This window comes from Ziziphus jujuba, chromosome 12, assembly GCF_031755915.1.
Source record: "Ziziphus jujuba cultivar Dongzao chromosome 12, ASM3175591v1".
Classification (NCBI taxonomy): domain Eukaryota; kingdom Viridiplantae; phylum Streptophyta; class Magnoliopsida; order Rosales; family Rhamnaceae; genus Ziziphus; species Ziziphus jujuba.
In genome coordinates, this window is record NC_083390.1 from 5078643 (window position 1) to 5096945 (window position 18303).

Genomic DNA, 18303 nt, shown 5'->3' on the forward strand with positions numbered 1-18303 from the left:
TAATCAAAAAACTAAAATTTAAGATGTAGTTAAACAAGCAATAATTGTGGCTTTATCCGGTTTTTAACAGCCTTTTTACTACTAATTTGGTAATATTCTCAAATAACATGACAAAAAAAATTATAACTTTATAAGATATTTCCAAAAATAGATGTTTTAGACCCTTTTAATATGTTCTTTAAAAACATTATGTTATTTGTTAGAAAGAGCTATCTCTTTTTAAATGTACAAACGAAATTTTTTTAATAAATTCATTTATTGCAATACAATTTCTACGTGTACAACAGTAATTAAATGTATTAATCATAATTTTATATTTCATTTAAAAAAAGAAAAGAACAAGTGATATTGAAGTTAAATAAAAAAAATTTCTTTTATTTTTGAAAATTTCTTTTTTATTTGGAAAATTTTGCTCTTCAAAATAAATGTGTAAGCATCCCTAAGGATTTTTTTTTTTATCTCTTATTTTTTATTTTAAAAAGCTAATACTTAAAAAGAGTTTTTCATTAGATTTGTCATGTAAACTTTTTTAATTATGTTAATTTTATATTAATTTGATTCAACCTAACATAAATTTTCATACCACTATAATATTTAAAAAATAATTTATATATAAAAAAAAAGAAAATATAAGTAGAATGTTTATAAATAAAATATATATATAAATAAATAAAGAATATTATTGAAATTTCACTATTTATTCTAAAACGATGCTGTTTTATTATTTATCATTGAAAATATACTTTCTTGTTTAAAATGTCTTGTATCTATCTATTAATAATATGGAAAATTTGCCAAGAAAGAATACGTAAAGCATGAAAAGTGGAATAACTATGTAATTCCAAACATATCCCTACAGCTGTAACCCAGCTTATTTAAGACCCATCCATCCCATCATCATCTATATACCATTTAGTAGCTTTTACTCAGGCTCAGAGCATGTTTACATTTTCTGTAGAAGATACTGTGGAGTTCTGTGTTAGTGGAGGAGTGGCTCATTTAGGAAGATAACGAAGTGAGAATAAAATAGAGAAAGAAAGACGTGGAGTGGAGACAGAAACATGCAAATTATCGAAGACTACATACTAAAATAATAATATTTATAAAAAAAAAAAAAAAAAAAAAACCATACACTTTTTAATTTGATTTTGAACTATGTAGTGACGGCATTGGACCCCGGACAGCAATTTTCACCGCACGTGTTCCTGACCTTTCATTTTCTTTTTCTTTTTCTTTTTCTTTTTGCTAAACTGTTTTTCTTTTTTTGAAAAAAAAGTCCTTATTAGGATTAGCCAAAAAGATTAACTGTAAACATTTTGTTCATCATTCATTGTGTCTTTCAACAAAATTGATAGCAAGCTAAATGTTCAATATATTGGATTAGTGGACATTTTAAGGGTTTGGATAATTTCAAAAAGTTATTTTATATATATATATATATATGTCAAAACAAGAAGGTAGAAAATGAGATATATTTTATATTTGACACGATTAACAAGTATGATCTCGGTGGACTGAAAGATGACCAGCTAGCCCTCAATTGACATCATATAAAGCAAACAAAAAAACACCTCGGATCCTCATAAAAGAGAAAAATAAAATAAAAAATGAAATTCCATATACATAAAAATTTAGTCTTTGATTTTCAAACCTTGAAAGAAGAACCATACTATATATGTTATCATGTATATATCCAATTACCAATGTATGCCATGCACTTCATTAATATTAACATTTATATTATAAAACAATAAAAGAACATAGTATTTTTCACATTTTCCACTTACAAAATTTATAGTCAATTTTTCTGCTACCAAAAATAAAAAATAAAATAAAAATTGTTATATTATTCGTTAAAATTTGAAGAAGAAACACCGAAGGGTGGGACAAAAGAAATTAATGGAGGGGTTCACACACATACGGAAATAGAGCATTGTGCGAGTGGTCAAAATACCCACATGAAAAAGTAGTACCATAGCACCAGACTTACAGAGCAATTATTATCGTCCGGTTTTCCATTTTTATTTTCTTATTTTTCCATTTTACCCTTATAAATCTTCACCACCCACCACTTACTTTTTCTTCTTCCCACTCCACGTGTACGGTTCACATTCCTCGTTATGTGGACCCTGTTTAACCTGATTGACCCCACCATTCATACCCCACTCTCTCTATCTCCCTCCTCCTTTCTCCAAGGAAAAGGAAAGAGGATGACGATGCATCATCATATTAATACAATTTTCAAGGAAAAAAAAAAAAAAAAACAAAAAACAAAAGGGGTGTAATTGTAATTTCAATTTTGGGGGGAGAGAGAGAGAGAGGGGGGGGGGGGGGGGGTCTATTAGATTGGCAAAGGACATTTTTAGCAACTTTGCTCGAAAAGAAAAGTGGAGTAAAAGGAAAGCAGTGAGCCATTTGTGTGCTTTGTTTTGGTACAGTCTCTAGGCTCCCCAAGAGACACAGAACAGAGAAATAGAGAGAGAGAGAGAGAGAGAGATAAAGAAACTACCCAGAGACACTCAGAGTTAGAGAGAGAGAGAGAGTCAAAAGAGCGTGCTATTTAGTTGGGAAGCAAAAATCCATGGAATTTTGACTGGCGCCGGGAAACCAATTACTTACCCGGCGGGCTCCTTTGCTAGCCGTTAGTTCGCCTGAATACCACTCTTTTTTTTTTTTGGCTTTGTCGTTCTGGTTTCCGAAGCTTTGAACCGCCATGGATGAAACCGGTATTGTCCGGTTTCCTGGAAGCCTAGACCCCAGAGCCGAAGAGTTCAGGCCGAGAAACCCTAGCGGTTCAAACCAGTTGACCCTCTACACCACCACTCCACCACCAGCGCCACCGCCACCTCCACCACCTCAGGTTTACTATCCGTACGGTTCGCCGTATCCACCAATAAGCGAAGTGCAAGTGTTGCCGTTCTGCGATGGCGGTGGCGTAGGGGGGTACCCGGGTTTTTCATCACCCACGGCGTACGTTAGTCTGAGTCCCGCGGCTGTGGCTTCGGTACGCCCGGCTGTACCTCCTCCACCGGCATCGGCGGTAGCGACTCGGGCGCTGCTGCTGAGTTCGGTGCCGAGGGAGTTGAGCGAGACGATGATTAGGAAGGAATTGGAATGTTTTGGGGAGGTGAGAGGGGTTCAGATGGAGAAAGTGTGCGATGGAATGGCGACCGTCCATTTCTACGACCTGAGGCATGCAGAGATTGCGTTGAGGGAGATTCGAGACCAGCACATGCAGCAGCAGACCAGGCTTCGCAACCACTACGCTGCTTTGTTTATGCACAATTCCCCCTCCGACGACCACAATTTCACTGCTGTCTCATTGCCAATGCCTCCACCGGCGCGTGGCCTTATAGCCGGTTGCGCCGTGTGGGCTCAGTTTGTTATTCCGGCTAGTAACGCCGTTCCCGATGGTCATAACCAGGGTACCATCGTCATTTTCAATCTGGACTCCGAAGTAACCGCCTCTTCTCTTAAAGATATCTTCCAGGCTTTTGGTAACCCAACTCATTCCCATTTCTATTTAGCTTTGTGTTCTCTTTGTTTTCAGCTCATCTGAATTCCCAGCAAAGTTTTGTATATATGAGATCTGAGACTTTTGGAGAAGAGAGTTGAAAGAAAGAGATTTTTTTTCTTTTAAAAAAAAAATGGCAAGTGTTGTTATTTTGTAAGTCTTTTGTAATTTATATGTCGGGGGACTTTTGGTGGAGAAATTGTGGGGTTGGGGAATAGTTTCTCTTTCATACAAATCTCTAATAGGTCTTTTTCCAAACTTTCTTATACCCATTTTTGTGGTTGGTTTTTCTACATGTTTTTCTTTTTGTTTCTTCTGATTTTATATGATTATTTGCTTTTTTATTTTATTCATTCTTTCATTCCAGGTCCAGTAAAGGAACTAAGAGAAACACCATCTAAGAAGCACCAGAAGTTCGTGGAGTTTTACGATGTAAGAGACGCAGCTAAAGCACTGAAAGAGATGAACGGAAAAGAAATTCACGGCAAACCCATCGTGATCGAATTTAGTCGCCCGGGAGGGCATAGCAGGAAGTTCATGAATGCAATGGCAGCCCATAATAATAATAATCTTTCAATCTCAGCAGCAGCAGCAACCATTTCCTCCATTAATTCCATCAACAATTTTTACCCAAGAATTCAAAAGTACCACCCTGCGGCCCCTCCACCTTATTTGCCTCGAAAATTCTCCGGTCGATCCGCTCTGACCGGTGTCGACCATACACCACCCCCTTCTTTTGCCTCTTCTCAGCCACAATTCTTCTCCAAGAAATCGAATTTTGGGAAAGGAATCGTTAATGGGAATGTGAACAAGAATACTACCAGCTCCAATAATGTTGCAAGTTCTCTTGGTGGTGTGGAATATAAAATGAATGCTTTGAATTTGGGTGGTGGTGGTGCAGTTTGCGATGGGATTGAAGATAAAGGAGATTCAAATGGGCATAATAATAACAATAATAATCCCAAAAGGTTGACAAAAAGAAGCCACAGCAATCAGCCAACAACTGTAACAGTTCTAAAGCAGCAGCAACAACAACAGCAACATCAACAACCTAGGACTAGGCCGAGAAAGGGCAGACAAGCAAAGAAGTTTGATTCCCGTTTCCTAATAAACGAAGATGCCTTGACGGAATCGAATTGCAGAGATTCCAGAACCACTGTCATGATCAAAAACATCCCTAACAAGTACAGGTTTGGTCTTACTGCTTTCCCATTCCCTTTCTTTTCATTTCCTCCCCTCTGGCTCATCAACAAATTTTTACCATATTTTTTCCTTATTATTTTATAATTTTCAAAAATCTCTTTTTTAGAAAAAAGAAAAATTTTAGGTATGGGTAGTAATTTGTGTGGGAGTTTTTATAGTTTGAGACAATATATATATATATAATTTTTTTTTTTGCAGTCAGAAGCTGCTACTGAACATGCTGGACAATCACTGTATTCACTGCAACGAACAGATTGCCGATGAAGGCCATGACCAGCCTTTGTCTTGCTATGATTTTGTTTACCTTCCCATTGATTTCAAGTGATTTTCTTAGACTTCCCTTGCCTCTTTTATATTTATATGCATTTTTGGTCAATTGCGTAAAAAATAAAATATACCTTTTTTATGTGAATTATTTGATTTATTTATTTTTTTTTTTTTTTGGGTGTCAAATTGAAACAGCAACAAGTGCAATGTGGGGTATGGGTTTGTGAACATGACGACTCCTCAGGCGACATGGAGGCTCTACAAGGCGTTCCATCATCAGCATTGGGAAGTTTTCAACTCTAGGAAAATCTGCGAAGTCACATACGCTAGAGTTCAAGTAAAATTTTGTTCACATGCTATATTTATATTTATTATTATTATTATTATTATTATTTTAATATAAAATAATGGTATGTTCAGGGTTTGGAGGCGTTGAAAGAGCATTTCAAGAACTCGAAGTTCCCATGCGAGATGGACCACTACTTGCCAGTGGTGTTTTCACCACCTCGAGACGGAAGGCAACAGACGGAGCCGCTTCCCATCGTCGGCCACCAAAACAAGCACCACCTCGTAATCCCCATTGGCGCCGATGATGATCAGCATCATGATGGTGATGGCGGTGAGATGGACGGTCATGATAGTGTAGAAGAAGACGGCGATGACGATGACGAAGAAGAAGAAGATGATGATGGACATGATGTGGGCGATGAGTCAGAAGAATCGTCGGAAAGTGAGCAAGGGCAGCTGCTATTACTGATGGGTGACAGTGGCACCGGCTGTAGCAGCAGCAGTCTAAACGGCGGCGTTGGTGTTGATTGCTGCTGCGACCTTGAAGAAGACAGCTAAGGTAGCTGGCTGCTGGAAAATTGAAGGGGAGATAATGATGATGGTGATGAACCCGACACCCTGAAACCAAACCAAACCCAACCAACCAGAATATTAGGACATCAAATCTCATTTGATCTATTTCTCTTATCAAAATTCTCTCTCTGCCTGCTAAACCTGCAAACTACACCCAACCCAATGGTGTTATCGTTGAGCTCCGAGCCTTCTTTAGCTCCCTCTCTCTCTCTCTCTCTATATATATATATATATGTATAATTATATATGTTTTAACCAAAATCCCCATTCTCCCAATGGCCTAAGGCTCTCTATCTCTCTCTTCTGTGTCCTCCTATCTCAGCTTACCTGACCTGACCACCGGCCATCACTTGCCCACTTAACCCTCTCTTTCTCTCTCTTTTGCTGTTGTTTATTATTAAATTTCATTGTTATTTTTCTCAACCAAAAAAAAAAAAAAAAAAAAAAAAAAACAGAAACCCAAAAAAAAAAAAATCCATTGTTCCTGATATGTTTGTTGTATTTTAGGAAGAAAAAAAAAAATGTTTGTAGTGTATATTTTCCTTTTTCTTTTTATCTTTGCATGTTAATTTTTTATATATTATAAGTTTGAGTTTAATTATTACTATTACTATTACTATTACTATTGATTTATGGGAGGATTTTAATTTTTGGTAAAATTGATGGCGAATTTGATAATGGGGTTGCCTTTTATTCTATTTTATTTTTTCCAAAATAAAAGGAGTAGAAGTCATATTCGTACATTGGATTATCTTAATTTTGTGGAGATAGAGAAAATGGCAGATTTTGATAAATTGTATTAACATGTATTTGAAAGTTCAAAAGGAAATGCACAGAGAGAGAAGAGAGAGACCAGTGGGTAAAGGGAGGAGGGAGGGGTTGCTGGCAAGGAGCACAGTGTAGCAAATGTACGTCATTGTCGTTTCTACTATTGTCAATACTTTGGTTGTCATTTTCTCACAGCCCTCTAAACCCTAAGCCTCAGCTTTTTTTGGGTAAATAGCCCTAAGCCTAAGCTAGTTTGCTCTTTCTCTTATCTGTTTGCTCTTATAGGCCAATTTTGCGTTGTCCTAACCTAATTCTGTCTACGTCACCACCCTATATGTCCTCTCTCATTTGTTTGGAGGTGCCAATCCACTTTTGAGGTGCTTTTGTGTTTTTCATTTTGCTAATAAAATAAGATAATTTTCATGAGACTTTTTACATTTGACTTAACTATATTTAAATTTAATGTTTTGTAAAAACCATTGGAAAAAAACTTTTTTTCCCTGTTAATTTTTAGTCGTTAAGGTTATGATTGAAATTTTTTTTTACAATGATATTAAATTAAAAAAATATTGATTTTTATTTTTTGATCTTTTAACTATTAAAATTAATTGGTATTTTAATATATAAAGAAATTAATGAAGATTTTTTTAATTTTAAATGTAATTATAATAAAATTGAAATGTTTGCTAATCATTAAACTAATTATATTGGTCTTATCAAGGTTTTTATTTAAAATGATTTTAATTTCTTCTCATAATATTATTAGTGGGAAGCAAATAATTACGAGTTTTTTTTTTCCTTTGGTAATAGTAGATAATTACAAGTCAAAACTAGTATAGAGCTTTAAGATAGAATTCTCAATATATTTACTTAATTATGATAGTTGATCATGATAAATTTGTTATAATTTATGAAAATTACTGAAATTAATTAAAGTGTTACTATAAAAAAATGTATGATAAAATATAAAAACATTTAAGCCAGTTTTAATCAATCATAAATGTACAATAAGGAGGTAAACTTGGTTTGTACTTGTCATAGAACCGGTTTTGCATTTATTTTGCCACGAAGACATTGCATTCTTTAGGACGCATGCACGTTTGGTTATTAATAGGTTATGATAACATCATGATAAAGCCAAATATATAACATCACTTTTAGTTGCTATATATTTTTGTATGAATAACTGTAATATGAAATTAATTTTTATCTTGAACTGTTATTTATTCAAAGAAAATAAACAAATAAAATACATTTTTCTTTTTATGTGACTAATTTATCAAAAATTGAAAACTAATTGAGAAAATTATAAAAAAAGAAAAAGAAAAAGAGTTTAATGATATAATATCAGAAGAGTTCTCACGAGGGGACAGGCGCACGTACCAATGCCAATTAATAAGAAGATAGATATAAAATATTATATATGGCATATCGTGTTTGTTTGTTTTTTTATTTCAGGTGGAGTCGCTTTAACTTTGTCAATTTACTGTTGAAATCACGAACAAGAAGTTGCTATTAAATAATTTACCTTCTTTGGTGTGTCATGATTCATGTTATATACTCTGATGATCCTCTGTGCCTTCAATAATTCTCTAACCTTTTTTATTTTATTTTTATTTTGCTAATACATTATTCTCAACTCAAGCTTTTCTTATGATTCATACATATATTTGTACACATCATCATCAGTCCTATAAAGTAGGCCCCTGAGAAATAATTTTCTTTTTGACCCCATTAACCTAGCTAAAAAGCCTGAAAAGCAATAAATAAATTAATATTCCATTTTTCTTAGAGCATGACCAACATGAAGAAAATGTTAAAAGTGATAAAATAAAACTTTTGAAAAAATAAAAATTCAATCTGATATGAAAGCCATACCATCCTTAGTTAATGATTTTTTATATTCAAACCTAAACAACTTCGTCAAAAAATTTGAAAAAATAAATCAATATCCAAAAAATTAGTCCAAAAAGAAGAATATATATATATATATAAATGAGAATATAGTAATATAAAATATATGATGGTTCACGTTTTTAATGGTTAAAGCCTTCTGTTGAAATGGTTATTCAATAAAAAAAAGCCTAATCCTTTAATATTTCCATTTATAATATTCCGTTGCTTTGGGGAGTCAGTAAAAGGAACCAGTAGGAAAAGAAAAGAGCATAAAAAATATATATTTATATATAGAAAGAGAGATATTACCAAAATAATATATATATATATATATATGTAGGAAGTGATTAGACAGTTTATATGTGAACCAGTATTAAACTCTACGTTTTAAAAAAAAAAAAAAGAATATCGATTTTTCCTATATACGTGTAAAAACAAAACCGAAATTTTTTAAAAAAATATTAATTTTAATATTGATTATATATAGATTGTTTGTACAGTAACATATATATATATATACACACACTACGTACAGAGAAACAAAGCACGTGACTATGCTGACATAGTAAGAATCTCACGCCACGTAGGACAAAGTAGATGATGTGGCAGAAGATGTGGATGGATAGAGAGAGAGAGAGAGAGAGAGAGAGAGAGAGGGGGTTTGACCTTGATGGTACCACTAGCAGTAGGTGGGGGCTACTAGTAGAGAGAGTGCAGGATAGCAGGACTAGTCTCTCCATTATCAACTCCCCATTTTTGATCCATGGGGATGAGATGAGAGCCATCCCATCTGCAAATCATCTGCATCTCTCTCTCTCTCTCTCTTCCTCCACTAAGCCACTACTCCGTAGTCTGTAGTCTCTGTACAAATTTATGACAGTGCTGGACTGGACCCATTTAATGGCTGTTCCTGTAGCCCCTCCCAGCTCATCTCAGCTCCTCTTCTTGTCAGTCAGCAGGGACTCCCTGCATCTCTTTTTGCTGCTTTTCTGTGTGATCATCTGGGGTTTTGACACCTGGACCACCTGATCTCTCCCACGTACTCCTCCTTTGTTTCTTTTGCTTCTTTTTTTTTTTAAACTCAACCTCGTATTGTTGGTGTCAAACTTTTGCTGACACTTTCTCCTTGTGTTTGACCAATGTTATTACTATTATTATTATAATTATTATTCATAAATCATACCAAGACAAAAACACCACCTTACTGTTCTTAATTCCTTTGTATAATATTTATCATCATCACCCAACCATATCCACAATCACAATTGAATTTGCTTTCTTAACCGATCATCTGACAACCACCAAACTTGTACCCATAACTACTACTATGCATCAAAGCTAAAATGAAAAAGATTATTATTATTATTATTTTTTCTAAATAACTACTACTATGCTTGAATAATAATAAACAAAAACTGCATTGACATCATGAGGTTGCCAAATCAATTTTTTTGTACTGGGATAAGTACATATCAATGTTAAGTTTTAACATCAACTCTCGAATAAAGAAATTTTTACGGTAAACTTGATTTTATGATAAAAATTAATAATCATAATAATAATAATAATAATGCATAAAATATATAATATAATTTGTAATTTTTAATTATAAAATAAGTAACATTTTAAATTTTAAAATATTATTTATTTTATCATTTAATATTATTCATTTATAGATTATATTACATATTTTATAGACTATTACACATCCCTTAAATAAAACATCCTAAAAATTGACATTTTTAAATTATAAAATATTATTAAATAATGATAGGTTTCACAAACTTTATTATAATAAAATCTACTAAATTTTATCAATTGCCAATTTGATACCAAATTTAACATAAAAATGACATTGATAAATTTTGCCAATTGGGACTCCCACCAAAATAAAACTTGTCAGGCCCACATCATTTTATTAATATGCTTTTTAATTGATAAAAATAAAATTGAGTGGGCCATCGACGTTTAATACTTAAATTATTATAAATTTAATTTTTAATTAATAAAATTGAGTTCCATCATTTTAATAATATTTATAATTCGATAATATTATTTATTAATAGGATAAATATTATCGTAGCCCTTTTACTTGCTATTTTTTCAATACAAAATTTTTATTATAAAGAATATATTAGAAAGTTATAATAAAAATATAAAACAGTGGCAAAGATGATAAGCATAAGGATAATACATAATTTTTAAAGCTTGAAAGGAAAGAATATAATAAATTACAAAAATAAACAAGCTCTATATATATACACATATATATATATATATATGAAAGCTTATAAAAAATAATTCTGAAAAACTAATAATAAAAAAATAAATATATTAATATAAAAAATCTTCAAACCCCTTTAAACTTTTCTCGAAATTATCTTTGTCTGCCATACTGAAAAATCTTAAACAAACGTAAAAACAATTTTAGAATGATACATTCTCTTACTCTCCCTATACTCTGTCTCATTCCTGCACTTTTTCCATACCAAAACTGGAGGGTTAAACAGCAGGGAATTAAATAAGTAATTAAATTAAGCAATTTAATTGGACCGTCATAAAATCAATTTCATTCATTGTGTAACTCCTAGATTAAAAATCTATTAAACTAGCCATTTAATATATGGTTGTCACACAATTTATGTATTTAATAATTAACAAAGCCAATTTGGGTTTTTGCTCTTGTAGAAAATATAGGGTGTTTTTTTAACCAATTGGGTTGACTGGGAACAGGGAGATGTGGATAAGTGGTCAAAGATTTGGTGGGTATTGGGTAAGGGCAGGCATGGAAAAATGCAGTAAGCATGGCGTGGGTGGCCGTGGGGCCCTTTTGTGCTGATCAAGGCCACACGGTTGGCCACTTGGACCCATTTTCTTAATTTTAATTACGCTTTATGTGTGGAAACCAAAAAAGAGTAGATTTAATTTATAGATTACATACATGGATACGAGATAACTTTGGAAAAATCACTTTTGTACGGCTGCTTGTCTTCTTTTAACCTGTCTTTCTATTTTAATACCCTTTTTAACTTTTCTAATATCTTTCATTATAAAATAATTAACTAGTTAAAAAAAAAAAACCCTTCTACATTCTCCAACCATCTACACTTTTCATATTTTGACAACAAAAGCAAAGCAAGGGACTATTTTTATTTATTTATTTATTTATTTACATATACATAGATAGAATTTAATTAAATATAATATTAGAAACATGGTGCCTTTGGGACTTCAACTATTACCATTAGAGCATTACAACGGGTCTTTGTCTTTCTTTGTTTTAAAATACCACACCTACAATTACAATAACCCCTTTAAGTTAAAATCTTAAAATAAAAAAATGAAATTTGGTTTTTCAAATGTAAAGCGTCAAATTTATCTATGTTATATAAACAATATAAGGTTTTTAATAGATTCGTTTATTACTTTACAATTTTATATGAACATTTATAATTAAACTTATTAATTATAATTTCATATTTCAATTTCTTTTAAATACTACTTTGATTTAGGGAAGAGAAAAATAAAATGTAAATTATAATTATTTATAAAAAAAAATGCAAAATAAAAATGTAATTACAGAAAGTATTGTTGAAGTCGAATAAAAATTTTCACTCCTTATTTTTTAAAATTCTTTCAAATGCTCTTTATTTTAAAATTATTTAAAATAAAATAACATAAAAAGTATATGCTTCATGATAAAAAGCATTTTTTAAATAAAGAATGAAATTTTAAATTGTCATCCATTAACACTTTTAATTTTATTTTTTGTATAAATATGTATTTATCTACTTATATCTTCTCAACTATTATAATAATAATATGAAAACTTATGCCGCATTAAATAAAATAATACAATATCGGCATAAAAAATAAATTTGATTCTCTATAAAGCCAAATCAATTTTTCATATTAAAAATTAAAAAAAAAAATCCATTGAAATCCATTTTTAAGAGCATCTCTAATTGTGCTCTTGATTTTAAAGATTATAATCTTTAAAATGAAAAGCATCCTGAAGAATCTAATAAAATAAAGGATGGAAATTTTTATCTAACTAGAACAACATTCTTTATCATTTTTCAATAAATAATTATTATTTATTATCATAACATCCAATTATATCAAAGTATTATTTATATAAATACAAAAAAATAAATGTGAAATTAAACAAAATTTTTAATTGTGCAATGAAAATTGTAGATGTAATAAATAAATGTATTAGAAGTTAATAAGAGAGTGAGTTTGGTTTTCTATATTTGGAGAGCCATATCCTATTTTGTATTTCAAGTTTTGAATTTGAAGAGCCTATTAGAACTATCCAATAATAGGTGGGGTATTTTAAATAAAGAAATTGAGTTTTTTAAAGAATTTATTGAAGATGCTAAAATGTACTAGATTAGATTGAATCATTTTAAATTTTTATTGGACCGAATTTGAAATACTTTTATCCAATTCAATACAATGTAATATAAAATAAAATAAGTTCTGAATAAAGCATCCCTAATAGACTTTTTAATTTCTTATGTTTTTATTTTAAAATGCCACCCTTTATAGTTATTTATTGTTTTATTGTCCAAAAGAACAAAAAATATATTTAATATTTTAGTAATTCATATATATTGATAGAATTTTTGATATTTCTAATATTATTTTTAATATTAGGATGAGTAAAGAATAATAAACAGACTAGGAAGAATACTAAACCTCTTTTTTGGTTCAACAATAAACTTTGAAGTGAATGTTACCAAATACACTTTAAAATGAAGAAATTTTATGAAAAGAGAATTAGCATATGCCAATTGAAATATGATGATCAGCCATTCACCCAAAAAAAAAAAAAAAGGGGGATGATGAACCACCTCCTTTCATTATTTTGGCAATGAGGACCCAACAACGCGTGGGTGTATACAGATCTTTATTTCTAATTAACGTCCAGCACGAGCCTGTCTATTTTATGGAGCCTAGCCCATTCAACTTGGGCCTAACCCACATTCAAACATTGTGGCCCGTACAAATACCCAAACCCCTTCATCAATTACTCACAGAGACATGCATCATGGAAATTCAAACTTCTTTATTATTATGCTTTTGAGACATCAAATCAAACAAAAACGTTTATAAAATTATTCCAAACTCTTCGTAAACACCTAGTGCGAGAGAGAGTAAGATTCATGCTTCTACATAGACAAAAACAAAAGCTTAAATCTTCGTACCATAATGAACTAAACTGGAACGGAAAATTTGACAAAACTAGATGCATAGTATTAGAGTTCATCCTTGAAAGAGGTTCTTTTGGTGTTGTTAGGGGATGATTTAATGGGGTATGAGGCCTCCATTGCAATTCCACACAACCCTTCTTCTGCATCGATTCCACGTTGAATCCTTATATAACCTTTCTCTCCCCATTCAGCTCCCCAAGAGTTCTTTACTATCCAGTATTTTGTCCCATCTAAAGTTGCCCCATAACCCACAATTGCCACCCCATGATTCAGTTCTGTTCCACAGTCTCCTGTAAATACTCCCTGCAAAAACAACAACAATCAAGTTAATTGACCACATCACCATGTCGTCCATTATGAGCTGACATTGGCCTTGGAACTTACCTCTGAGTAGAACTGAAAGTCCTTACCACCAGCATCGAGAGCAACAGATACTGGTTGGTTTGCAACAGCTTTCATCAGAGCATTCTCATCGTTTTCAGGTACCATTTCGTGTCCATCGATGATAACCAAAGGAGAATTCGTTATCTGCAAAACCAGGAGAAAAATATTTTGTTAGGACAGATCATGATAAATTCATTCAGTATTTGATGGTGGTTTTTGGTGATTATTCTTTTAGGCACCCTGGACGAGTCACAAGAACCATCTTTGGCAGTGTAGGGATAGCTATTCTCTGTTGTTATGCCACCGTTTTGCTTTATGAACTCGAAAGCAGTTTCCATCAATCCTCCATTACAACCTTGGTTGTCTTTGTTACAGTCTACCAATTCTTGTTCAGATAAGGAAACCAGCTCCTTTGTTTCGATTTGATTGATACCCTCTACTGCAACTACAGTTGAAAACGCCCAGCAACTACCTGCAACATCAACAAAGATCAAAATTGGAGTCAATTTTAATCCCATATTTGTGATTTGAAAGTGGTACAAGAATTTATCCATTAGAGATCAACGTTCATATGGAAATTATTCATGGGTTAAAGCCCTTAATATTACCACATCTGCAACAGTTGAATTTCATTTCTTGAACCGATTAGCAGTGTTTCTATTAAGATACTTACCACATCTGCCTTGGTCTTTCACCCCAGTGACTGCACCTTTCTTCCTCCAATCGACAGATGGTGGAAGATTATTGGTCTCTTCATGCCTGAAGCATGTAGCTTTTCGATCACCATGTAACATCCTGTAGTGGCTAACCTTGGAACCGGCATAGGAGCTTACGAACTCATGGTTAGTCATGTCAGCAAACTTGTTCAGCTTCAGCTTGTAAGGCTTGTTCATCCGGTTAACCTTGTGGATATGCTTTGCATTCATCTTGAACACATTGAAACGAGTATGCTTCTCTTTGAGGTCTTTGGAAACTGTATGTTGGCTCCTCCACCTCTCGTACAAGTCCCAAAGAGTCTCTTCAGAAGCCAAATCTTTGTCATGGATATCAATGCTCTCAGCCAGCCCCAGAACCAGAGCCAGTGAAAAAGCAACCAGGAAAAACTTCCTCATATCCATTGTTGTAGGATTCTCTAAACGAAGGAAAAATTGCAAAAGTCTCGTTGTGGGCACATATATGGAAGAAAGTTAATGAGTTTTGAGAAATATGAGAGACCGAGCTGTTTGGATTTTGTCATGCGAATGCAGGCCTTTTTATACAAATTCGGTGGTGGTGGTTTTAGATAAGTAGCTTCATGTTCACATATATCACATATAGGCTCCTAAGTTTTGTAGCTTTCACCAGAAAATATGGGAAAAAGTAAGTTTTCTTTTTTTAGAAGATAAACTTCTTTATTTTAAGAGGTATGATTTTGTATAGTTGTGAATCATCTGTACAACCTTACATGCTAACCACGTTATCCATTTAACTGGTGCAGAGAAGATGACAAACGGGTTATGTTGCTAAAAGCATCAAGAACACGATTTCTTGCATGCCCGAAGAGAAAGTGCTTGAAACTTTCCTGTCCTTGGCTCAAAATCGAACAACTTTTCTAGAGGTTGCTAGCAGAGTGATTTGTCCGTGATTCTCTGTTTAGTTTAGAGAATCAATTGGGATATTCCTTTAACCTACCCTGCGTATGTAGCCGTACACAGACAAATTGCTTTGGATAATTGTGTTTATTTGGACACAAATAAGTACAAATATCTACATCTTAAAATGTATCCAATCGGTTTCACCTAGCTAGTTCATACTAGAAACCAAAATCTCGTCCAGAAATTAATATGATTTAAGACTCTACACGACTCAATCTTTAAACTATGATTGACCTGACCCAGTTGTGTATATTTTCTCTTTTAACATTTGCATAAAGAAAGAAGAGCACATTAAGTAACTCAGTTTTGCTCTGGTTGGTGAAACAAACTTTATTTTCTTTTTATTCTTGGACATTTTATATGCACAGAACTTCATGGATGGCCAACTTTATCAATAAAGAGCTTCATGTGTGTTGCAAAGAATGAAGCCTAAGAGTCCGATCCATATTTTGTCATAGAGCTTATGAAAGTGTGGCTAGAAAACTTGTTGCGAGCAAGTGACTCCTTCATACATTTCAGAGTACCTAGGACTATAACTACGAATTTCTGCAGTACCAAGTGATTCTGCTCAGGAAACTAAAAGCAGAAAACACTCAACCCAGGATCACAAGTGAGAAAAAAGCTTCCCAAATCCCTAGTTTCAAAATGTTTGCTTGGCTTTGTGCCAAAATTTAACTAGCATCCAATACAGTTACCTTATGCACCAGCATGGAGACTGGTTTACAAGGAATGAAAGAAAAACCTAGCTTTTTCCTCATCACATGTAATAGACAATGTTACAGGGTGAATAAGTACAGAGTGAAAGAATTCCATTGATTTACATGTCAATAGAAGAAAGACGAGGGGAAAAACATACTACTAGTTTATTGGAATGAGGAGGCAAAAGAATGAAAAAAAACCAGATAGACATAACATCAAGTTTTAAAGCATATACCCCTACTTAGCATAATCAAAAACATCTTTCTAGCTACAATGTAAAGTCAGCCTAGTGAGACAGTATCATATACAATAGAGAGAATGTAACCAAAATAGTTTAAACAAGGTTTAACATTTATCCTACTCACTTTGAGGTAGTCATAACACAAAATGACAAAATTAGAAACAATTTAGAAATAGGCTAAAATCCTTGCTAATAATCAAAGAAAATGCAAGTTCAAAATAACCTAGGAGAGATTCAAAAACTTAAAAATTATTAGGTTCCGAATTCTCATATCAGGTCTTAAAGACAAGTGGGGTAAGAGTATGCACTGCTTTAGATCACCATAATCACAGAACTCATACGCAATACACCAGTCAGTCATATTGAAAAGGGAAAAATTTGAGTGCAAATTCCAACATGGAAGGAGTTTATATAAGAGAAGAATGTAATGATACATCCTTGACAATCATGGTCATCAGCTTCGAGTGGACATTATGCTTTATGAAAACTCTATTGCTTCCGAACATAACAATTCAAAAAGAGAAAAATGAAAACAACAGGAAGTTCAAAGAAAAGGCCACCACCGGTAACGCGAACATGAAAGGTTATGCAAGAGAATCTCTCTGATTGGCTTGCTGCCGAAGTAGTTCTTCCCTGACTCTCCTGATCTCAGCTTCCTTCTCTAGTCTCTCATTCTGCAATAACAAAAATGGGTAAGCTTTAAGTCTTATACTGCCAGATTATCAATATAAATTTATCATATCATAAATACCCTATAATTACAATTAGCAGAGCTGCATGCTAAATGTACCAAACTCCATAAAAAGTGAAAAGGCTTTATGATTGACGTCTTTCAATCAGCGCTTTGATTTATACCCGGAACCATATTATTAATAATAATAATGATAAACTCAAAAAAACCAAAGAAGGAATTTTTTATTTTTTTTTTAACAGAAATTTCAAAGCTATATATGAATGTTCGCTCACAGAATTAGCTTGGTGTTTAGTAAAAGAACATGGATGGTAGTTCTAGATGTAAGAGATAGCATCAACCAAGTTTCCCTGTAGATCTAACTAAATCTAAATGGGCAAACAAACATTGTTCTAGGGTTTTAATTTATGGAACAAAGTGACCTAGGAATTCCATCAAATTGCATCTAATTTCAGCATTGATTAATAATATAATAGCACAGGTAAAGATTGACTACCAATTTTTTATTTTTTATTTTGTATTTTTGAATTTTCCCATAGAAACTGGGAAAAAAAAAAAATTTAAAAAAGAGAGAAAGAGAGAGAGAAAAAGCGCGACCTTTTCGTCTTGATGGAGAGCGATCCAAACATGGAGCTTGTCCATGGACTGCCAGAAAATGAATGCTCCCAGTGTCATCGCGAAGTACGTCCCTACTTTCACCATCTTCTTCTTCTTCTTTCTGAAATTTTCTGGGTCTTTCTTGGAGTTGTTTCGGTGGAATGAAAATAATCGGCAACGAGACGAAGAGAGAGTGTTCCTCCTGAAATTATTCTGTGCATCCGTTTACCCTGTCGTCTGATATGCACCCTACCTGTCTTCCCTGCACCTGGATTACAGATCTGTCAGCCCATTTTGAAAGTAACTCAACATCTGGCCCATATTTCAAG

General features: G+C 32.9%; 3 protein-coding genes across 3 annotated transcripts; 1 reads left to right on the top strand and 2 right to left on the bottom strand.

Moving 5' to 3' along the window:
• The first annotated feature begins 2388 nt into the window (after window positions 1–2388).
• On the top strand, window positions 2389–6474 carry LOC107428470 (protein terminal ear1). The gene is made up of 5 exons (XM_016039004.4): window positions 2389–3497; window positions 3882–4704; window positions 4916–5038; window positions 5180–5321; window positions 5405–6474. Exons 1-5 carry the CDS (start codon window positions 2714–2716, stop codon window positions 5828–5830), a joined length of 2298 nt encoding a protein of 765 aa, XP_015894490.3. The 5' UTR covers window positions 2389–2713; the 3' UTR covers window positions 5831–6474.
• A 7089-nt stretch (window positions 6475–13563) lies between these two features.
• Window positions 13564–15367, bottom strand: LOC107428476 (vignain). The gene is made up of 4 exons (XM_016039013.4): window positions 14786–15367; window positions 14352–14584; window positions 14113–14256; window positions 13564–14031 (listed from the first exon to the last, which is right to left on the bottom strand). Exons 1-4 carry the CDS (start codon window positions 15228–15230, stop codon window positions 13774–13776), a joined length of 1080 nt encoding a protein of 359 aa, XP_015894499.1. The 5' UTR covers window positions 15231–15367; the 3' UTR covers window positions 13564–13773.
• Window positions 15368–17063: 1696 nt separating this feature from the next.
• LOC107428475 (uncharacterized) lies at window positions 17064–18219 on the bottom strand. Its single transcript, XM_025078124.3, has 2 exons — window positions 17975–18219; window positions 17064–17360 (listed from the first exon to the last, which is right to left on the bottom strand). Exons 1-2 carry the CDS (start codon window positions 18077–18079, stop codon window positions 17271–17273), a joined length of 195 nt encoding a protein of 64 aa, XP_024933892.1. The 5' UTR covers window positions 18080–18219; the 3' UTR covers window positions 17064–17270.
• Between the last annotated feature and the right edge of the window lie 84 nt (window positions 18220–18303).

Excerpts from the sequence above, each read along its gene's own strand:
- LOC107428470 (XM_016039004.4), top strand. The coding sequence starts at position 2,714 with ATGGATGAAACCGGTATTGTCCGGTTTCCTGGAAGCCTAGACCCCAGA. Across the intron at positions 3,498-3,881 it reads AGATATCTTCCAGGCTTTTG|GTCCAGTAAAGGAACTAAGA; the intron begins GTAACCCAACTC and ends CTTTCATTCCAG. Across the intron at positions 5,322-5,404 it reads TCACATACGCTAGAGTTCAA|GGTTTGGAGGCGTTGAAAGA; the intron begins GTAAAATTTTGT and ends TGGTATGTTCAG.
- LOC107428476 (XM_016039013.4), bottom strand. The coding sequence starts at position 15,230 with ATGGATATGAGGAAGTTTTTCCTGGTTGCTTTTTCACTGGCTCTGGTT. Across the intron at positions 14,257-14,351 it reads GTTCTTGTGACTCGTCCAGG|ATAACGAATTCTCCTTTGGT; the intron begins GTGCCTAAAAGA and ends CTGGTTTTGCAG. Across the intron at positions 14,032-14,112 it reads ACTTTCAGTTCTACTCAGAG|GGAGTATTTACAGGAGACTG; the intron begins GTAAGTTCCAAG and ends TTGTTTTTGCAG.
- LOC107428475 (XM_025078124.3), bottom strand. The coding sequence starts at position 18,079 with ATGGTGAAAGTAGGGACGTACTTCGCGATGACACTGGGAGCATTCATT. Across the intron at positions 17,361-17,974 it reads CTCTCCATCAAGACGAAAAG|AATGAGAGACTAGAGAAGGA; the intron begins GTCGCGCTTTTT and ends TTGTTATTGCAG.